Raw genomic sequence first — 17,886 nt, 5'->3', positions numbered from 1 at the left:
GGTTTCTTCCAAAATTGTGATTATTAAGAAGCATTTCATAATTCAACAATTCTATCTGGAACTCATCAAAAGTAAGAGATGAGTGGAGAGTAGCAAATGAATAAGAGGAAATATAAGGCATGATAGGAAGGATTCAAACCATTTATAATGTATGTAATCAAATCCTCATCATCGGTCGGCTTTCCAACAATAGCCAATTGATTAGCTAAAGGTTTAACACTTTATAAATATTCACCACAAGTCTTGGAACCTTGACGAAGTGATTGAAGTTGAAGCTTCAAACTAGCAATCTGATACCGTGATTGAGAAGCAATGCGGGAAGCAAGGAGAGTCCACACTTCCTTGGAGGAATTAAGGCCATATACCAAGGCCAAAACATTGTTAGAGAAAGTGGCATTCAACCAGCTTAACAAGAACTGGTCTTTTTTAATACCAAATGGTGAATTCTAGGTTGACTGTTTGGGTGATTTTTCCAGGGAAGTTAACAACAAATTGTGGGGGACAAAGTTCACTTCCATCAATGATGCCGATGGAACAGGCAGAAATTATGACACCCACAAGAGGTCATTTGAATTGTCTAGTTTAACTGATATAAAAGGAGTAGGATTGGGGGCATTGAATGGAACAGAAAGAGAGTAAGTGGAAGTGGGAGTGGCCATTGAAGGTTCGATAAAGCGATGAACCTAACTGGCTCTGATACCATGAAAGAAAACAAGAAAAATCGAAAAAAATTGCAACACAAAGAGTGAGTGATTAGTCTGCTTCTGTTTGTATTTATAAGTTGATGATATTGTTTGTTACAACAGAAATGATAAGATAGGTACAAAGAAAAAGTACAGATGAGATAAGCATGACTTTTGAATTACAAGTGATCTGATCATGACTTAATCTAAAATACAAAACTGAGATAAGAAGCATCATCATTAGAAAGTGTTTGAATTTCAGAGAAGTTACTCTACTGTAGTTGAGGCCTGTGTTAGGCCATATAAACTCTTGAGTTTGCATACTCGAGGGTCATTAGGTGTAGAGAAACCACATGGTAGCTACATATATACTTCTTCATTTAAGTCTTCGTGCAAAAAAGTATTATTTACATCAAGTTGATGTAAATACCAATTATTTGATGCAGCTACAGCTAGCAAAGTTCTCACTGTCGTCATTTTAGCAACAGGTGAAAAGGTATCAAAAAAATCAAGTCCCTCTTATTAAGTGTAGCCCTTTGTTACCAACCTTGCTTTATATCTATCCAATGTGCCATCAGCCTTAAATTTTATGCAATAAACCCATTTGCAACCTATTATTGTTTTGTTAGGAGGCAAAATTGCAAGTTTCCAAGTTTTATTAGTTTCAAGGGCTTTAATCTCATAGCTTGTTGCCATTGAGGTTGTGAGATGGCTTGTTTAAAATTTCTAGGTTCAGGTATAAAGGAGACAACATGAACAAAGGCTTTTGTGATTGTTGGAAAGTTTAGAATAAAAAATGAAAGGCAAAATTGAGTAAGGTTTACCTGAAGAAGGATAGCTAGGAGGTTCATGAGTTGCTAAAAATCTTTTAGTCAAAGTACAACAATAATAGTTATGCAAATTTTGAGAAAAATGCCTCATTCTTTCAGATCTTCTCAGATTTGTAGGTAATGGATTTGTAATATTTGAAGATGGTAATGAAGCATAATTTTTTGTAAGAGGTGAAGAAGAATTTTTTGTAATAGGACAGTCATATATTTGAGGAAAATTAGGAAAGACAAATAGTATATGAATAGAGTTAGGGATAGATGGAAAAATGGATTTATTAAATATGACATTTCTGGATATGAAGGGTTGTTTTAAAATCACTTTTGGGCTTTGTGATCAATTTTTTTTTCTATTTGCTTGGGCTGAAATGATTTTTGGCAATAAACATATTTGTTTTAAATCTGGCTCAAACTATTGTTGTGTTTTAAAAAATATCAATCCATTTTCTTAAAACAAAAAAAAAAAAAAAGAAGAAGAAGAAGAAGAAGAAGAAGAGAGTTCAGTTAACTTGGGCCTTATGCCCAATAGGAGGAGGCCCACACTGCAAGCCTACGCAACGACCCCTAGCTGTGTGAGAGTCCAATATGTTGGGCGCACAACCCATATAATTTTTTGTGTTCTTTTTGGATCATTAACCCATCCAAGATTTGTGTTTTTTCTGGATCATTGAAGGCAAAAAGGTCTTTGTGGTGTTTAGAACCCAAGACCTCCAAAGACAATGAGCACAACCATTGGAGTAGAGGCATCCATGTTGATTTTATTTATTTAACTCAGCATGTAATTGTGGCATATAACATTTATTTGGAATTATTTTTTGCATGTAATTATGGTTATTGAGTACATGCATGCCATGATATTATGAGATCATTTTATCGAATTTGTTAGGCATTTTATTTTATGTTATAAATTGCCTATATTATTATTTTTTGTACATGTATTGTGTTTACTTGTCATAATATGAGCTTATTTTATCCCTAGTGATCATAGGAATTAGTCTTCAAACTTTTCGAATGTAATAAAGTAAATGATTAAGTAGCCCGAGTTTAATTAGTTCATGCTTTTGATTGACTCAAATTGATTTCTTCAATCTGGGAAGAAATTGTTTTCCATGTGTTTAACTCAGAAGAGTGCTTATCATAGTGAGAGTATGGTTGAGATTGATTTGAAATTAATCTCCTAGACGATATAAATTTGTGCAAAAATTAAGTTAGAAATTAATAATTAGGCATTGAGGCGTAAGATATGATTAGGAAGCTAATTGAATTTTTGATCTTATGACATGTGTTAATTATTTTTATTCTGACTTAGATTGACGCAGCAAATTATTTAAATGCGCGTGCAATTAAAACCTATAGGTTAGTAATTTTGAGATAACTGAAAAGAAAGCCTAGAGATTGTATATGCGACTTAATTGTTCCATTAATCTCCTTCATGAGCATGGTTGGTAAAGAATGAAGATTATTATGAGTGTTAGATAGTTTTAGACCATCATTATTGTATAAACCTCTAAAACATCTAGAGTAAAATTGGAAGTGTGCATGAGATGCATGCATTACAATTTTCATCAAAGTTGAAGGGATCAACTATCAGATAAAGCTAAACTACTATTTTGCATTTGAGAATCTTGTGGGTAATAACGGAAGTTGAGCAATTTACATTAATCTTACTAGATAGATTGTGTTCAAACAGCTACCCATCTTATTAATTATATTCCTTCTTCAATCTTAACTAATCAATCACCATACTATCTCTTATTCCACAAACAACCAAGTTACAAATACCTCCAAGTATTTGGATGTTTGTATTTTGCAAGCAAACTTAAAAATAATTGAGGGAAGTTTTCACCTAAAGCTTCCATATCACTAACTGACTTAACTACCTTAACTGCTTATTTACAGATGAAGCTCTCTGTTTGGCTTCTAGAGATTTTAACTCCAATTTCTCTATATGATTTTCTATATTCCAACACTCCCTCTCAAGATGAGAATGTATATTAATCATTCCCATCTTGCAAATAAGGTGATGAAAATTGAGAGAACAAATAAGCTTAGTTAATATATCTGCTTTTTGGAATTTGAAAGGAATGTGAATGATCTTTATAAGACCTTCCTGCAGCTTTTCTCAAACTAAATGGCAGTTCGATTGGATATGCTTTGTCCTCTCGTGGTGTACTGGATTTGATGCAATCTCAGAGGCAAGTTTATTGTCCGCAGGTAATTTAACCATTGAAGTTTACAGGTAGTTGATGCCAATGCTTGATACTCAGACTCTACAGTGAACCTACTAATTGTGGGTTGTTTCTTTGATTTTCAAGAGATGAGAGAATCTCCTAAAAATATTGCAAAGCCAGTGACACTCTTTCTTGTATCAATACAGCTACCCCAATCAATGGCTGAGTAACCCTTTAGATGCAATGGAGATTTAGCAGATAAGTAAATTCCTTAGCCTGACGTTGCCTTGATGTATTTGAGGACTCTCTCGACTACCTTGAGATGTAAGGTGCTAGGATTAGCCATAAATTGACTTGTGGTTGGATTGATGTAGGTTTAGATTAAGATAATTTCTCACAAAATTTTCTTTTCTCCCCTATAGTGGATTGGAGAATATGAAAAATATTGAGTATGTGAGAAATAGGGATATTGCTAGTTAGCTGCTAAAACATCATATAAAATATTTATTGCACAATGAGATGTTTTTGGCACTTTTAACGCAATATTGGCAAAGTTTACACCTAATTTGATTTAAGATTCATTACAAATAGTGGTGTTAGTAACAATTTCTAGAGATTTAGAAGTTAGATGGTCACTCATTGACTGAGTGATATTATTTCTTGGATGGAGAGATGGTATACTAAAATGAGCCGTGGAGGCATAGGATGATAGATGTGAAGCTTAAGAAATTCAAAATTTTCTCACTAATGAAATTGCTCTCCTTTATTAGAAGAGTCAAAGAGAAAAGGTAATATGAGCATTTTTTGTATGAAAGTTCCTATACATGCACACGAAATACATGGAATAATAAAAATATTGTTTCATTGTATACATACAATTCTAATTTTTTTTAAGAAAAATATATTTTTCAGTTGAAATATATTTTTCAAAATTTCAATCATATGAGTTATATGATAAGAACAATTATCTCACAGTTTAATGACTTACTAAGAAGTTATAAATTAATTATGACGCAAAATAGTTGTTAGATCACACTTGGGTTGATGTAATATAAGATTCTAGTAATTCAATTAAGATGAAAATCTTGATAATCTAATATTGATCTTTTTTGGTCGAGTTAAGAAAATTACTCGTATTTTCAGCTAGGGTGGGGTATTGTGAATTTTTGTAACACTTGTTTTTTGGAAAGAACGTTTCATTACGTTTTATTCTATATTACCTTAATATTAATATTTTCAAAAAAAAAATTTAAAGATCATCGAAAATAGTTCAAATAATTCAACAACTAGTATGAATATACATTTGACAGATGGTGTACCACTAGTGATGGTGACTCCTAAAAGTTATAGAATATAAGGATACTCACAAGTAGGGTGGAAGCAATATATAAATATTATCTTGTCATTTAGAGACTAAAGAGAATATTTGTAATATGGCCCTGCTAAAATTACTGAATCTGTATAGTAGAAATCCCAACATAAAATCTTATAATCACTTCACTTATATGATCCAACATAGGGTCGTTGATCTGATTGACACAATAAAAGTGAAGTTGATAAAGGAATATATCCATCTATTGGCACTAATTAAGTTGCCTTTAAATAACCATTGATCTCACATCTATTTGAACTTTTATTAAAAGAGTCAAATAGTTGATTCTCATAGGAGAATTAGATTATTAGTTTTTTGTGATGTTTAGGCATGAAGTACTTTGAGTGCATGATTTTTGTTTATACTATTTTGATACAAAAAGCGAATGAATGTTGTTGGTACTGTTTTCGTATAGCTTAAACCAACCATTTATTCAAAAATACCCAATATGTCTAGTCGTTTGTTAACGACTTATTGAATAAAATGGGTTCTTTGTGTTGACAATCTTAAAAAAAGGTCATCATAAGAGATATAACGATATTGTTTTCTTCTATTATTAATTATCACCTAATAAGATTTTCCATACTACGAAGTGATAAACATGAGTTTGTGAAAAGTAACTAAGACTTTACATCTTATGAGACTGTGTATAAGAAAAATAGTTTCTAGGAGTTTTTGTTCAAAATCCATAGACAATTAATGATATGAAAAATTCCAAAAAATCTAATTTTGTCTATGCTATTTGGTGTTTCTATTATGGTTTGCTCATGGGAGTGAGATGTTGAAATTTTGTTAGAGTGTAAATATGGCTTACTTAATTAAGTAAGTTTGTGATGTGATTGTCGTTAAAAGTAAAAACTGGACTACTTTGATTGTCTTTAGGGGTAAATGCCCTAATCTCTTTACCCTTAATGAAAAATAAATTATGGTTATCTCACATGCTTTTGTTGACTACATAAAATTTATATGAAACCCTGAAGTCACAAATTGAGTTTGCTGAATGACATTTGTGGTCACCTTGTAGATTCTTAAAACTCACAATAGGACTTGCTAACTAGAATCTAAGATTTATATTAAGAGTTTGACCTTACATGAGATTCTTGATGAGTCATTGCTACCTTCATGGTTGTGCAAAGGATTTTTATATATAAAAGCAAAGTATCCTGGTAGGAGCATGTTTTTATAAGGTTACTACACATGGGATTGGGCATGGAGATAAATGGTCATTCATCACTTGAGAGTTGTGGTTTGATTATTTTTTAGTTGACCATTTGATTTCTCTCTGTCATGGTTTTGCTCGTCATGCATATGACACTAATTTGTTCTATGATCATGTGGCATGATTGGAAGTATTTTTATTTTTATTTTATTTTTATATAAGCACACACATTCACCATAGATCTGGTAGTTAAGGTGAAAAAGGTATGTCAACAAGCATATATCAGCTCACTCACACGAGCGATCGCCTTTTGTGCTACAAAGGAGTAGCAAGCAAAGATGAGACAATGTGTCATTTGATATTTGTCCAGAGAGCGATAAGTCGTAAAACATAAAAAATATGTTGCTTTAGTGGAAGTTAAGATAAGATCCATTATATTTAAAAGGATCGTGCATGGTTATCCACAATCCATATAGCTTGTGGTTTTGCTAGATGCAAGATTTTCTTTGGCGCTTCGGATAGCAAGCAAATTGAGGAACTCAGGTTAGGCACTAAGATAGTGACTAGACTTAAATACGTACGGTGTATTGAGATTAGAGATATGATCTTTCTTGTAAAAAGAAAACTCTATTGTAATATGTATTTTATACTACATCTGTTTTTGTGATCATATACTATGCTGGCCTTCTCTCGAAGAGTTTTGGTATAGTGCTCCTATTTTTCTTTAACAAGTGTACTCGATAGTCATACAACCTATTTGCTAGTATGAACAAGATTGAAAACATATTGAGACATGCAGAGGGACCCCAAATGTCAATATGAACTAATTGAAAATTTTTATTTGATTGATTGTTTGATACAAGAGAAGGAAGGTTCTTTTGTCTAACTAATGGGCATATTTCACATACATGATTAGGAGAAGCATTTACAAAAGAATCAAGATTACTAATTATCTGTAATCTTGCAGATGGAACATGTCCTAATCTAAGATGCCATATATGAGGATTGCTATTACATGATTGAACTAAGGCAGTAGAAGAAGAACCAATCATATCAGACATTTCACTCTTATTTGAAGCAGAAAAAGATAAGTAGTATGAACCAGATTTGACTTCAGCAAGCCCAGTCATCCTCCATTTGCTTAAGTCCTACAAAATGCATTTGGATTGAATGAAGAACAATCCAATAGAATTATCTTTAGTCAATCTTGAAGCATAAATCAAATTGATATTAAAAGAAGGAACAAACAATGCATTTTGTAGGGTTATGTCAGAAGAAAGTGTGACATTTCCAGAGAAAACGATAGGAACAGATTGTCCATTTGGTAGATGGACTTTGGAAGGTTTGTTGAGTATGCTTATGGAATCAAAAAGATGGGGAAAACATATTATATGATTTGTTGCTCCTGTGTCAAGAATCTAAGTGTATGAATTCATTGAAGAAGAAAAAGTATTACGGGAAGAAGATATACCTAAAGTTGAGGCAACATTAGCTGTGGAATCAGTATTAAGATTAGAGTTGGATAGGCTATTTGCTAAGGTAAGCAGATTTTGATTTGCTCTTGAGAAAATACCATATTGGGAATACTTGAATTTTGTTCCAATGAAGATACATTGTTTGGAATGGGCTGTGCATATGATGAATTTCCAGATTGCACATTGAGAGATCTTTTCTCTTTAGGACCTTTCCATCCAAGAGGATATTCAATGAGTTTAAAACATTTGTCTACAAGATGGCTAGAATAGCCACAATAAGAACAGATCAAATCTGTTTTTCCTTTCTACTTTATGTATCTAGCACCAGTAGATGATTGTCTTTGTGGTTGAGCAACAACCATGTCATGAGAACCTAGGAAAATTCCAACATTATTAGACAGAGATCTTTGACTTTCTTCTTGTAGTAACGAAGAAAATACTTTGCTCATTGATGGTAGAGGAGATTGAAGGAGTAATTGACTCCTGATATAGCCGAGTATGAATCATGCAATCCAACCAAGAATTTGATTACATAATCAAACTGTTGTCGATCTGTGAGATTCTTGAGAATATTGCATGTGCACTACCAAGATTTCCATATTTACAACTTGGAATAAGTCGATAGCTGATATATTCATCCCACAAGGCTTTAAATTCACTGAAATACTCAGTAATAGTTTTCAAACTTTGAGAAATTGAATTGAGGGATTTTTCCAAAGAAAAAACTCTTGGACCATCGCTTCTAAGATATCTTGTCTTGATTGCCTCTCAAATAACCAAAGCAATTGTAAAAATAAAGAAGGTTGCCATGAATTTCTTCGGAAATTGAGTTCATTAACTGTGATAGCACCAGATTATTGGCTCTTAGTCAAGCAATTCCTAGCCTAGGATCAGCATCAATTCTAGGTCGAAGCAGAGTTCCATCAATGAAGGAGATTTTATTCTTGACAATGATTGCAATTGAAATCGATCGACTCCATGTAATATAATTCTCACTTGTGAAGATTTCATACACAAGAAATGCTCCTGGATTGTCAGAAGGATGAAGATAGTACTGACTCAAGAAATCATGACAAGGATTCGCCATAGAATAATTTTCAAAAGGTATTTCAAAGGGTGCCATAGAAGTAAGAAACAAAAAATCAAGAACATAATCAATAAGGAAAGAATTCAACGGAAGACTTCTCTTTACTCTTTTGATACCATGTAAATTTCTATAACATGTATAACTCGAAAACAGAAGATTGTCTGAATGGAGACTAGAATAATTCTCATTACTTTTGTGAAGATAAAAAGATTGTACAAAGGGTCTATTTATACATTGCATTTACCTGAGCATATCACTAACTGACTTAACTAACTTAATTGCTTATTTACAGACGAAGTTCTATGCTTGGCTTCCAGAGATTTTAACTCAAATTTTTTTATATGATTTTCTATATTCCAACAGTTTGGTTATAAAAAATAAAATAAAAATAATTTCATGGCATTCTCTTAAATTTAGTTCGTATCGATGAACATCATGATCTCCTGATGCATGCAGCAATTTGAATAAATTAACTACGGTACAATCTTAGAAGAAATTAATAGAAGGTACCTAAGTTAATTAGTAATTGAAGTATAAAGGATATTGATCGAAAGAACTTAATTGATGAATCAAGGGTGTACGTACAAAGTCCATGTGATGATCTACATATATATATATATATATATTTATATAGTGAGAGGGATTCCGAGTATTTTTTATTATTTCTATTTAATAATTAAAGAAATATTTTTAATACTATTATAATTTAATAAATATACATATATTTGAGAATTTTAAAAAGATGATGAAAACAAATCAAAAAATATAAAAATATTTTCTTTCATTCTCGATAGATCTTTGGAACGTAGGACTTCTCATGTACGATATGAAAGCTGACTTGAAAGCTATAGCCCCAAACTTTCCCGAGTTTCTTGCCTGCAACGCTGGAAAAAGATGTTAAGAGCATTGGCAATGGCCATTGCCAATTTCAAATTTTGGCTAGAATTATAAATTTTAGCTATAGCTAAAACTTTTAGCTAAGTCTATCACATTAAACTAGTTATTTTGAAGTAAAAATAATAATATAATATTTATATATTTAAATAACAATTTGGCTATACAACACAAAACACCGGTTTATGCTCAGGCTCGACAGAGGCATGCGAAAATAGAAACAAAAATGAAAATGAAAACAGAGACAGAGGCAAGCGACGGAGCTGGGCGGCCCACAAGTGGCTTGACGGAGGTCAACTGCGCCAGAAGAAAACGTCGTCGATCTGCATGGCCCCGTGACTGAGAGAGAGATAGAGTGATCATCAGAGAGAGAACGGAGATGAATTTGAAAAACAGATTACACGGCGTTGAGGGGAAAAACCTCACTGTGAGACGCGGCCGTTAGTGCGACTGACATGCAGTACTCGGCGGCATCTTCTGAGGCGATGTGGAGGTGCAGCGGCGTAGGCGACGGCGTACGGTTGTGCAACGGGCGAGAGCACAATATTCTACTCTGTTTTGAGGTTCTCCAATTACTGAAAACGAAAACAATTCCATGCGATGGAGCTCCGATGTAGAGAAAAAAAAAAAAAAAAAAAAAAAAAGGTATTAACACAACTGCAAGAAACGAGTAACACAAAAAGCGCGAATCCGAGAAAAATGAGAGGTTGCATGTGAAAAAAAAAAGAATAAAATAATGCATGGACTCAGTACAGTAGCTCGCCAATGTTGACGAACAACTTACAATTACTGTATAATTTATGTCAAATTTTTGAAATTTGATTAGATCATTACAGATGATAAATAGTTAAAATGCTGACTATTTTAATCTTGTCAATAGCGAGACTAATGCGGATGCTCTAAGAAGTTATCACGTAGGTTGTCATTTCCAGGAGAAAATCCTTTAACACGTTTAATACACCTTACACGTTGCATCAAATTGTCAATTTCATGGAATGGAATGGTTGAAGTCCTCGTACCTACTCACCTATATACCTAATAATATCATGGATTTGAAAATACAGTCCGATCAATCACGTTGCCTACAGTGACCGCTCAATGTGTCTTGTTGCTTTTTGTTCTTCCTAAAAAAAGGTAAAAATTTAATCGTAAATATAATTATACATTAATTTATATATTAATTTAGTGTGATTAGATAAAATATAAATTTTATTAAAAATAATATTAATTTAAATTTTAAATATAAAAAATTTAATATTATTACATAAATTAACATGCAATTTTATTTATACATAATAAAATTAAAAAAATAAAATAAATGATAACTACTAACAAATTTACCACTCTTAAATTACTATTAAATAATATAATATTTTTAAAAAAAATTAATTTTAATTTTGATTTGATGTATCTAAAATTTTAAAATAATTATATTTTATGAAGAAATAATAGATAAAATGTAGATGGATTGTTACTTATCGTTGCTCAAAAATCAACACAATGACATATACATTGGACGATTCAAATTTGATAAATGGAATGCTACAAATCATTTAAAATTATATATTTTATATATTTTAAAATTATTTTTTATTTTAAATTATTTTATTTTTATTAAATTAATTAAATTATTTTATTTATCATCTATATATTATATATTTATTATAAAAATATAAAATAAAATAAAATAAGTATAATATATAGTGTACGGACATTATATCCAAATTAGTGGACATCCACCACATGCAACAGCTAGCATATATAGCCATGCAACACGAGAGATCCATCGAAACCCTCCAAGATGATTCCAAATTAATATAAAAAGACATTCGTATGATACGGTATGTCTTTAGCTTATCATTTAAAATTACACATTTTTTATATATTATATCTTAAACGGTTCTCATTTAAATGATTAACATATATAATTGAGGGTATGGGAATAATTGATCTGGTCCTATCCGATTCTAGACATATTTTATAATTGAAACAGTATATCGATTTTAAAATTTAAAAAATCGATATCGCACTGGTTACAACCCTAGATTGATACTTTCGGTTTTTTTGATATATAATATAATATATATAATATAGTATATAAGAATATAATGATAATATATTGTAGTATATTATAATTATATTATAGACTATAATGATAATATATAGTTATTTTTATAGGATTTTAAAATTTAATATTATATTAATTAATAATTTATTATATAATATAAAATTATTTTATATATAGTTATATATAATGTTAAAAATATTTTTTACAATATAAAAAATTAAAATCTATATCTATCAACTGGTCTGGTATGATATAAGACAAATGAAAACCAAAATTGATCGGATTGATTTTGATAAAAATGAAATCGATATCATATCAAACCAAACCTATTAATTCGGTCTAGCTAGTTTACCGCTTTTCTTTCCATCCTTAATTGAAGGTGATACCTACTTATATTTATGGGTTTTGCTAGATGCAGTCGGCAAATGCAATCAGGATACAAACGGTTGTACGGAATGAATTTATAAATTTTTTTTTTTATGTAGGTTCCATATTAATTTATTTTTTTTAAAGCGGCTGCATGCTGCTTGCATTTGCTGACTGCAAAAATCATTTCTCTATATTTATTGATGGTTGTTATGGACATGAGCAATGCTACATTAATACTAGACTTTGTCACAGATGTTGTCATCCTCGATAGCATTAAGCTTCGGTCTAATGCCCATAATAATTAACCATTAATAAATATAAGCAAATCAGTAGCATACATTCCTAATAAACTAAATAAATAAGTACTCAAAAGTCTATAAATACCCAATAATTAAGAAAAAAAAATTATAAATATATGTGCAAATTAATTTATTATGTTTAATTTGACGCATGCCTGAGATATGTATTTTTAGATTAAAAAAAAAATTCTATTATCAAATCGGTATATAAATCACACACAATAAAATATTTATATATCATAATTTAATTTTCAATATAAACTTTAAAATTTAGATTTTATAAATTAAATCTTACTATTTAAATAATTATATAGATGATCTTTTAAAAAATTATATAAATGATGTATTTTACACATATATTAATTTAAAAATAGATCAATAACTCAGTTTAGATTAAAAATATAATACTTGCACTCGTGAGTGTATAAAAATTATATAATTATTTTTATAAAAATTAATAAATAAGAAATTTATGTAAAAAAAATTTAATTTTTTAATAATATACTTTATTTTTTTAAAAACAGTTACACGATATTTGTGACTTTATGATTGTGCACAGTGTTAGTCGTCGAAGATAGATGAAGGGGGCCATAACTAGTCGTCTTGGCCATTACCACCTGAGAAATTCTATAACTTAAAATTTGGAATATATATAGTGAAAAATTTTATGTGCAGTCATTTTTGTGGACTCATTTGTGCACTCTAGTGATATGATTAGTTATGTATTAAAAAAAAAATTAATCCAGCCAATCATATCAGTAGAGTGTGCAGAAAGTATGTAAAAATGACTGTATATAATATTACTCATATATAATTATATGTACTGAAACCTATCTTGCCTTCGTTCACGTTAATATGGCCCACATGAGTAATGTCATGTCCAACGAATGAGTTTCTCCAAAAAGTATGTGGTGATAAATTAAGTTTCGGATCAACCTTCGCTTCTAGCCGATGCAGGCTGCATGATAATTAATGTCGTGGTCCCTAATTCCCTGAGTCACCATATACCAACAAACCCAAGGGGGGCCATATGTGTTCCTAATAATTCTTTGTACGTAAATCGATGATCCACGTGATTTTCAACAGGAAATGGATTATGGCGTTAACGAAAATGATCAATATGCACGGCCAACGATGGTGACCATGACATCAAACTATCCACGCATGCACGATTCCATTAATTAATAATTAATTAATGTGCATGGATTAATCCTATTTGATGTGGGACACGCATGTAGGAGTTTAGTCATGTCGTCTCACTCGCATGAATTGCATATAGGAGTTTATTGCCGTCTCACTCGATTGGATCTAATCATCTTCAAGATTAGATGTTCTTGACCTCCACGTACGTTATAAGGGATAATTTTCTATCCTTGGGTATATTACGAGGAATGAATATTTACTCTCAAACTAATTTTATAAAATAAATTAGATCTGTAAATTTTTTTATTATATCAAAACATATTAATAAGGACTCACACTATTTATTTTGTGATAAGGATTAAAAAAAATATTAATATATACATAAAAAAATATATAAAAAAATAAATTTCACATTACCTATAAATAAGGTGTTAAACATGTTTATAAAAAATGAATAAAATTATCTTATTAAACCCGATTTTATGATATGAGTTATATCCATAAATTTTTACCATATGGTCGTTTCTTTCATCGACGACGGAACTCCCATGGATTTGAACATTGCTTGCCCCCCATTCGTCTAATACCTGAGGTCTCTAATCTTTCGCCGCCCTTGCCCACGTATGATTCATTGCCTTTTCCATCGGTCATCACTCGACCGCGGTACCATCTAGATCCAGTTTCAAGGCTGATCATTGCCTCCTGATCCCGTACCTCTTTCCTCTCCTTCCGACCGACGACCCCATTCTTCCTCTCCTTCCAATATTAATCTCGATCTTCCTTATATATATAGAATGCATGCTTTTGAACATGGATCTACTACCCACGCATCAACTATGATAGGTATTATACATACGCAACATGATCGATCGAGGAAAAAGAAAATAATTTTTTTCTCTTAATTCCTAGTACTCTACAATAAATAAATAAAGATATATATTCAATGAGCTGCTCAAATTTGGATTCGACTACATTCATTTATTAAAAATGAATTATCCGCACAACATACCTATGATCAATTATTAAACGATATTAATTAAATTGTGTGAAGTTTCATTCGACTCGTACAAACTCGAATAAATTCAAATAAGTTCATATTTATTCTTCTTATTGTATGATCTCATCACTATCTATAATGAGTATGATTTTAATATTATATGATTTCATATATAAATATTATTGTTAGTTATGTATATATAAAAATTTCATAAAAATATTGACAAAAATTTCAAAATTTATATGTCAAAATTCACAATCAATAAAGCTATAAATGTACTATAAATAATTTATTTTAATAAAATAAAATAGTTTGTGAAAAAAAAATTGAATATGTTAGTTCGAAAACTCATATTCAAACAAAGCTAGATTAGTGAATAAGACTTTGTTAATAGTAGTACTCGAGTCAGGCGGCTAGCTGCTCAATTATTAAAATATATGTGTGGACGTGGGTTGTTCAAATTTTCATATCCACCTGAACCATACGTACCCATGGCCATCATCAATTAAGGAAGAAAAATAATACTTGCAGAAAAAAATCAACTAGCTTTTAGTAAGGCGCATTTCAACGACGTAAAATATGTGGATCTTGTTAATTTGGCGTCATTTCATAGCGTGAAACATGCATGCAATATCTTAGAATCTAACTATTTCAATACCAGGTGGTCCATGAGCACCTACATGAAAATCTTACCTAAAACTAGTACACCTAGAATTTAAAACTACTCAATACATGAACTAGCTAAATTAGTCATGTTTAGGTAATTAGCAATTGTAATTATACCACAAAAAAGCCGAAAAATGTAATGAAAATCAGAAACTTACTTACATACTGAAAGAGTTTTTAGGCAACAGTCATCCGTTCAATGCAACTCCAATAATACTGACCAACTTATATATAACAGTCAACAGTACTCAAGTAATTACCCGATCACATCAGAGGCAACGTGATAAAAAGATTATATGAAATAAGTTTATAAAACGTAGGGTTATATATGTTAAATTATAAAATTAATTTTATTATAAAAATATATATAACAAGAAATTAGATTAATTTATTAATTTATTTGTATAAATCTTTTGGTCACTATGGCTATTCTTTCCTCGAAAATATCACAAAGAGGGGAATGTAAAAGGAGAAAAAGCGGTACGGTTAGGACTACGCAGTCAATACACAAAAAATTGTTTAAATATAATTTTTTTTATATTATTTTTATTTTGAAGTTTGAAAAACTTGTATTGAATTTTATATTTTGTTTTAAAATTTGTAAAAGTTATAATTACTAAACTTTTAAATAAAAAGGTTAAAAATTAAAAATTAAAAAATATTTTATATTTAAGTAATGTTTGCAAAGATTATTGTAATAAGTTTTGAGAATTTATCATTCCATCCCGTCTCTATTGCCGAACAAGCCCTTGGTTAAACTAGCGCTAGATCATCTAGTATTACAGATTCTATATGTATAAAAAAGGTAAATATTTCCTTTGGTATCAGAGGTCCAGAACAATCATAAATAAATTCAAAATACAAAATTTCTTTTATTCTAGTTAATGTTGTGGAAATTTATCCTAATATATTTATGAATAAAAAATTTTATATACAGTTATTTATATATATATATATATATACATTTATTGTGTATTTTATTAACATAATTGATTGCGTTATTTTTTTAATATAAAATAATTATTTTGATAAATCAAAAAATATTATACAAGAAGTATGTAAAAATAATTATATATAATCAACTTTTGTAAAGAAATTTTTTATATTTTTTAAAATAAATAATAGTGTACCACCCTGGGAGTATAGATGAGTTAGACACTTAGAAACCTTAATTGAGAAAAGTCATTTGCAAAAGGGCCATTTGCAGGATGGACAGAGAGAAAACCTGCCCGAACGCACATGAATCACATGGACGGTATGGGTGTGAAATGCATGGTGCGGAAATAAAAAGAGAGAATTATTAACGAAGCACGTTTGCGTGGCCTCGATCTATTATATATAGAGGTTACAAATCTTGCTTCATTTCCAGCTTCCTTCCTCCAACGCCTCGGCCGAGTCTTTATTAAAAGCAACTCCTCGATCGATCTTCTTCTCCCTTTTGTTGTGTTAAATTAAACATGATGGGCTTTCTTCAGCTAGCCACTCTCTCACTCTTTTCCCTTCTTGTTTCCAAGCTCAGTTCCTTATCAGCCATGTCGATTTACATATATTCGATTGCTACCAATTTGAAATGGGCATTCAACTTCTTGCTTTACCATGCTTTCTCCAAGACCTACGCCTTTGACCACGTGGTTCCAGAACTTGGTCATGATGATCATGAAGAACTTAGCATAGAACGATACCAGCACACGCCTGGTAGTAGTACTGATGCAGAAGTGCAATGTGCTGTGTGTCTGTGTAAGATGGAAGATGGAGACGAGTTTAGAGTGCTGAGATGTGAGCATCTGTTTCATAGAGTTTGCTTAGACAGATGGACTGGATACAAGGTTAATAATAATCAAACCTGCCCCTTATGCCGAGATTTCTTAACTCGGGCGAGAATGATTACAGAGCTGGGAGTGGAAGTTCTATCGTTTAAGTTTTACACGTTCAGATCCGATGCCCGCGAGACATGGTGGCTTCGGTAAATATTAATCATGATGGGGCCGGCGAATTAGCTGATGATGCAGGGATTAATACTGCACAATCTGGTACTAGTACTCCTTTGTTTTGCATGTCTGGCCTTTTCCCAGAGAAAAAAGAAAAATCAAGGAAATTGTTCTTCCGTTTTTCATAGTACAGTAGTTTGAGGCTTATTCCCTGCATTGTAGATGGTAGCTGGAAACCATCGTCAAAGTGAATGTTGTGCTACTTATATATATATATATATGTGTGTGTGTGTGTGTGTGTGTGTGTGTGTGTGTGAACATGATCACTTTGTGCTACTTACAGCCACTTGTATGTTCTTCCAAGAAATAACTATGTCTTAATACAAAAACCCACATAAGTATCACTGAGTTTAATTAGAGAAGTCAGCTGCAGGCTGATTTTAATTTTAATTTTCGTCTCAACATGTTTGGTTTTTTATATAATTGTAAACAAAATAGTGAATATATATTATTATTCCCAGAAAAAATAACAACATAGATTAAACAAAATAAAAATATTTTAATCATAAACAAATTTTATAAAAATAAACTTATAAAATCATAATATACCTTGATGTAATATATATATATATATCAAATTATAAATCTATTTTTATTATAAGATGAATCTAACATATCACGTGACTTCACGTTAATTCGTAAAATCTCTTTATATTTATAATATTCTCTGAACAAAGAAGTTGCCAAT

At 30.9% G+C, this 17,886-nt stretch overlaps 1 protein-coding gene across 1 annotated transcript; it reads left to right on the top strand.

Annotated features, from left to right (window-relative positions):
* The first annotated feature begins 16,537 nt into the window (after positions 1 to 16,537).
* Positions 16,538 to 17,592, top strand: LOC122313963 (probable E3 ubiquitin-protein ligase XERICO). The gene has a single exon (XM_043129308.1). It carries the CDS (start codon positions 16,668 to 16,670, stop codon positions 17,175 to 17,177), a length of 510 nt encoding a protein of 169 aa, XP_042985242.1. The 5' UTR covers positions 16,538 to 16,667; the 3' UTR covers positions 17,178 to 17,592.
* Positions 17,593 to 17,886: the final 294 nt, after the last annotated feature.

Source organism: Carya illinoinensis, chromosome 6, assembly GCF_018687715.1.
Source record: "Carya illinoinensis cultivar Pawnee chromosome 6, C.illinoinensisPawnee_v1, whole genome shotgun sequence".
NCBI lineage: Eukaryota > Viridiplantae > Streptophyta > Magnoliopsida > Fagales > Juglandaceae > Carya > Carya illinoinensis.
The sequence above is the reverse complement of the archived record's forward strand: the minus strand, read 5'-3'. Positions and strand labels throughout refer to the sequence as shown.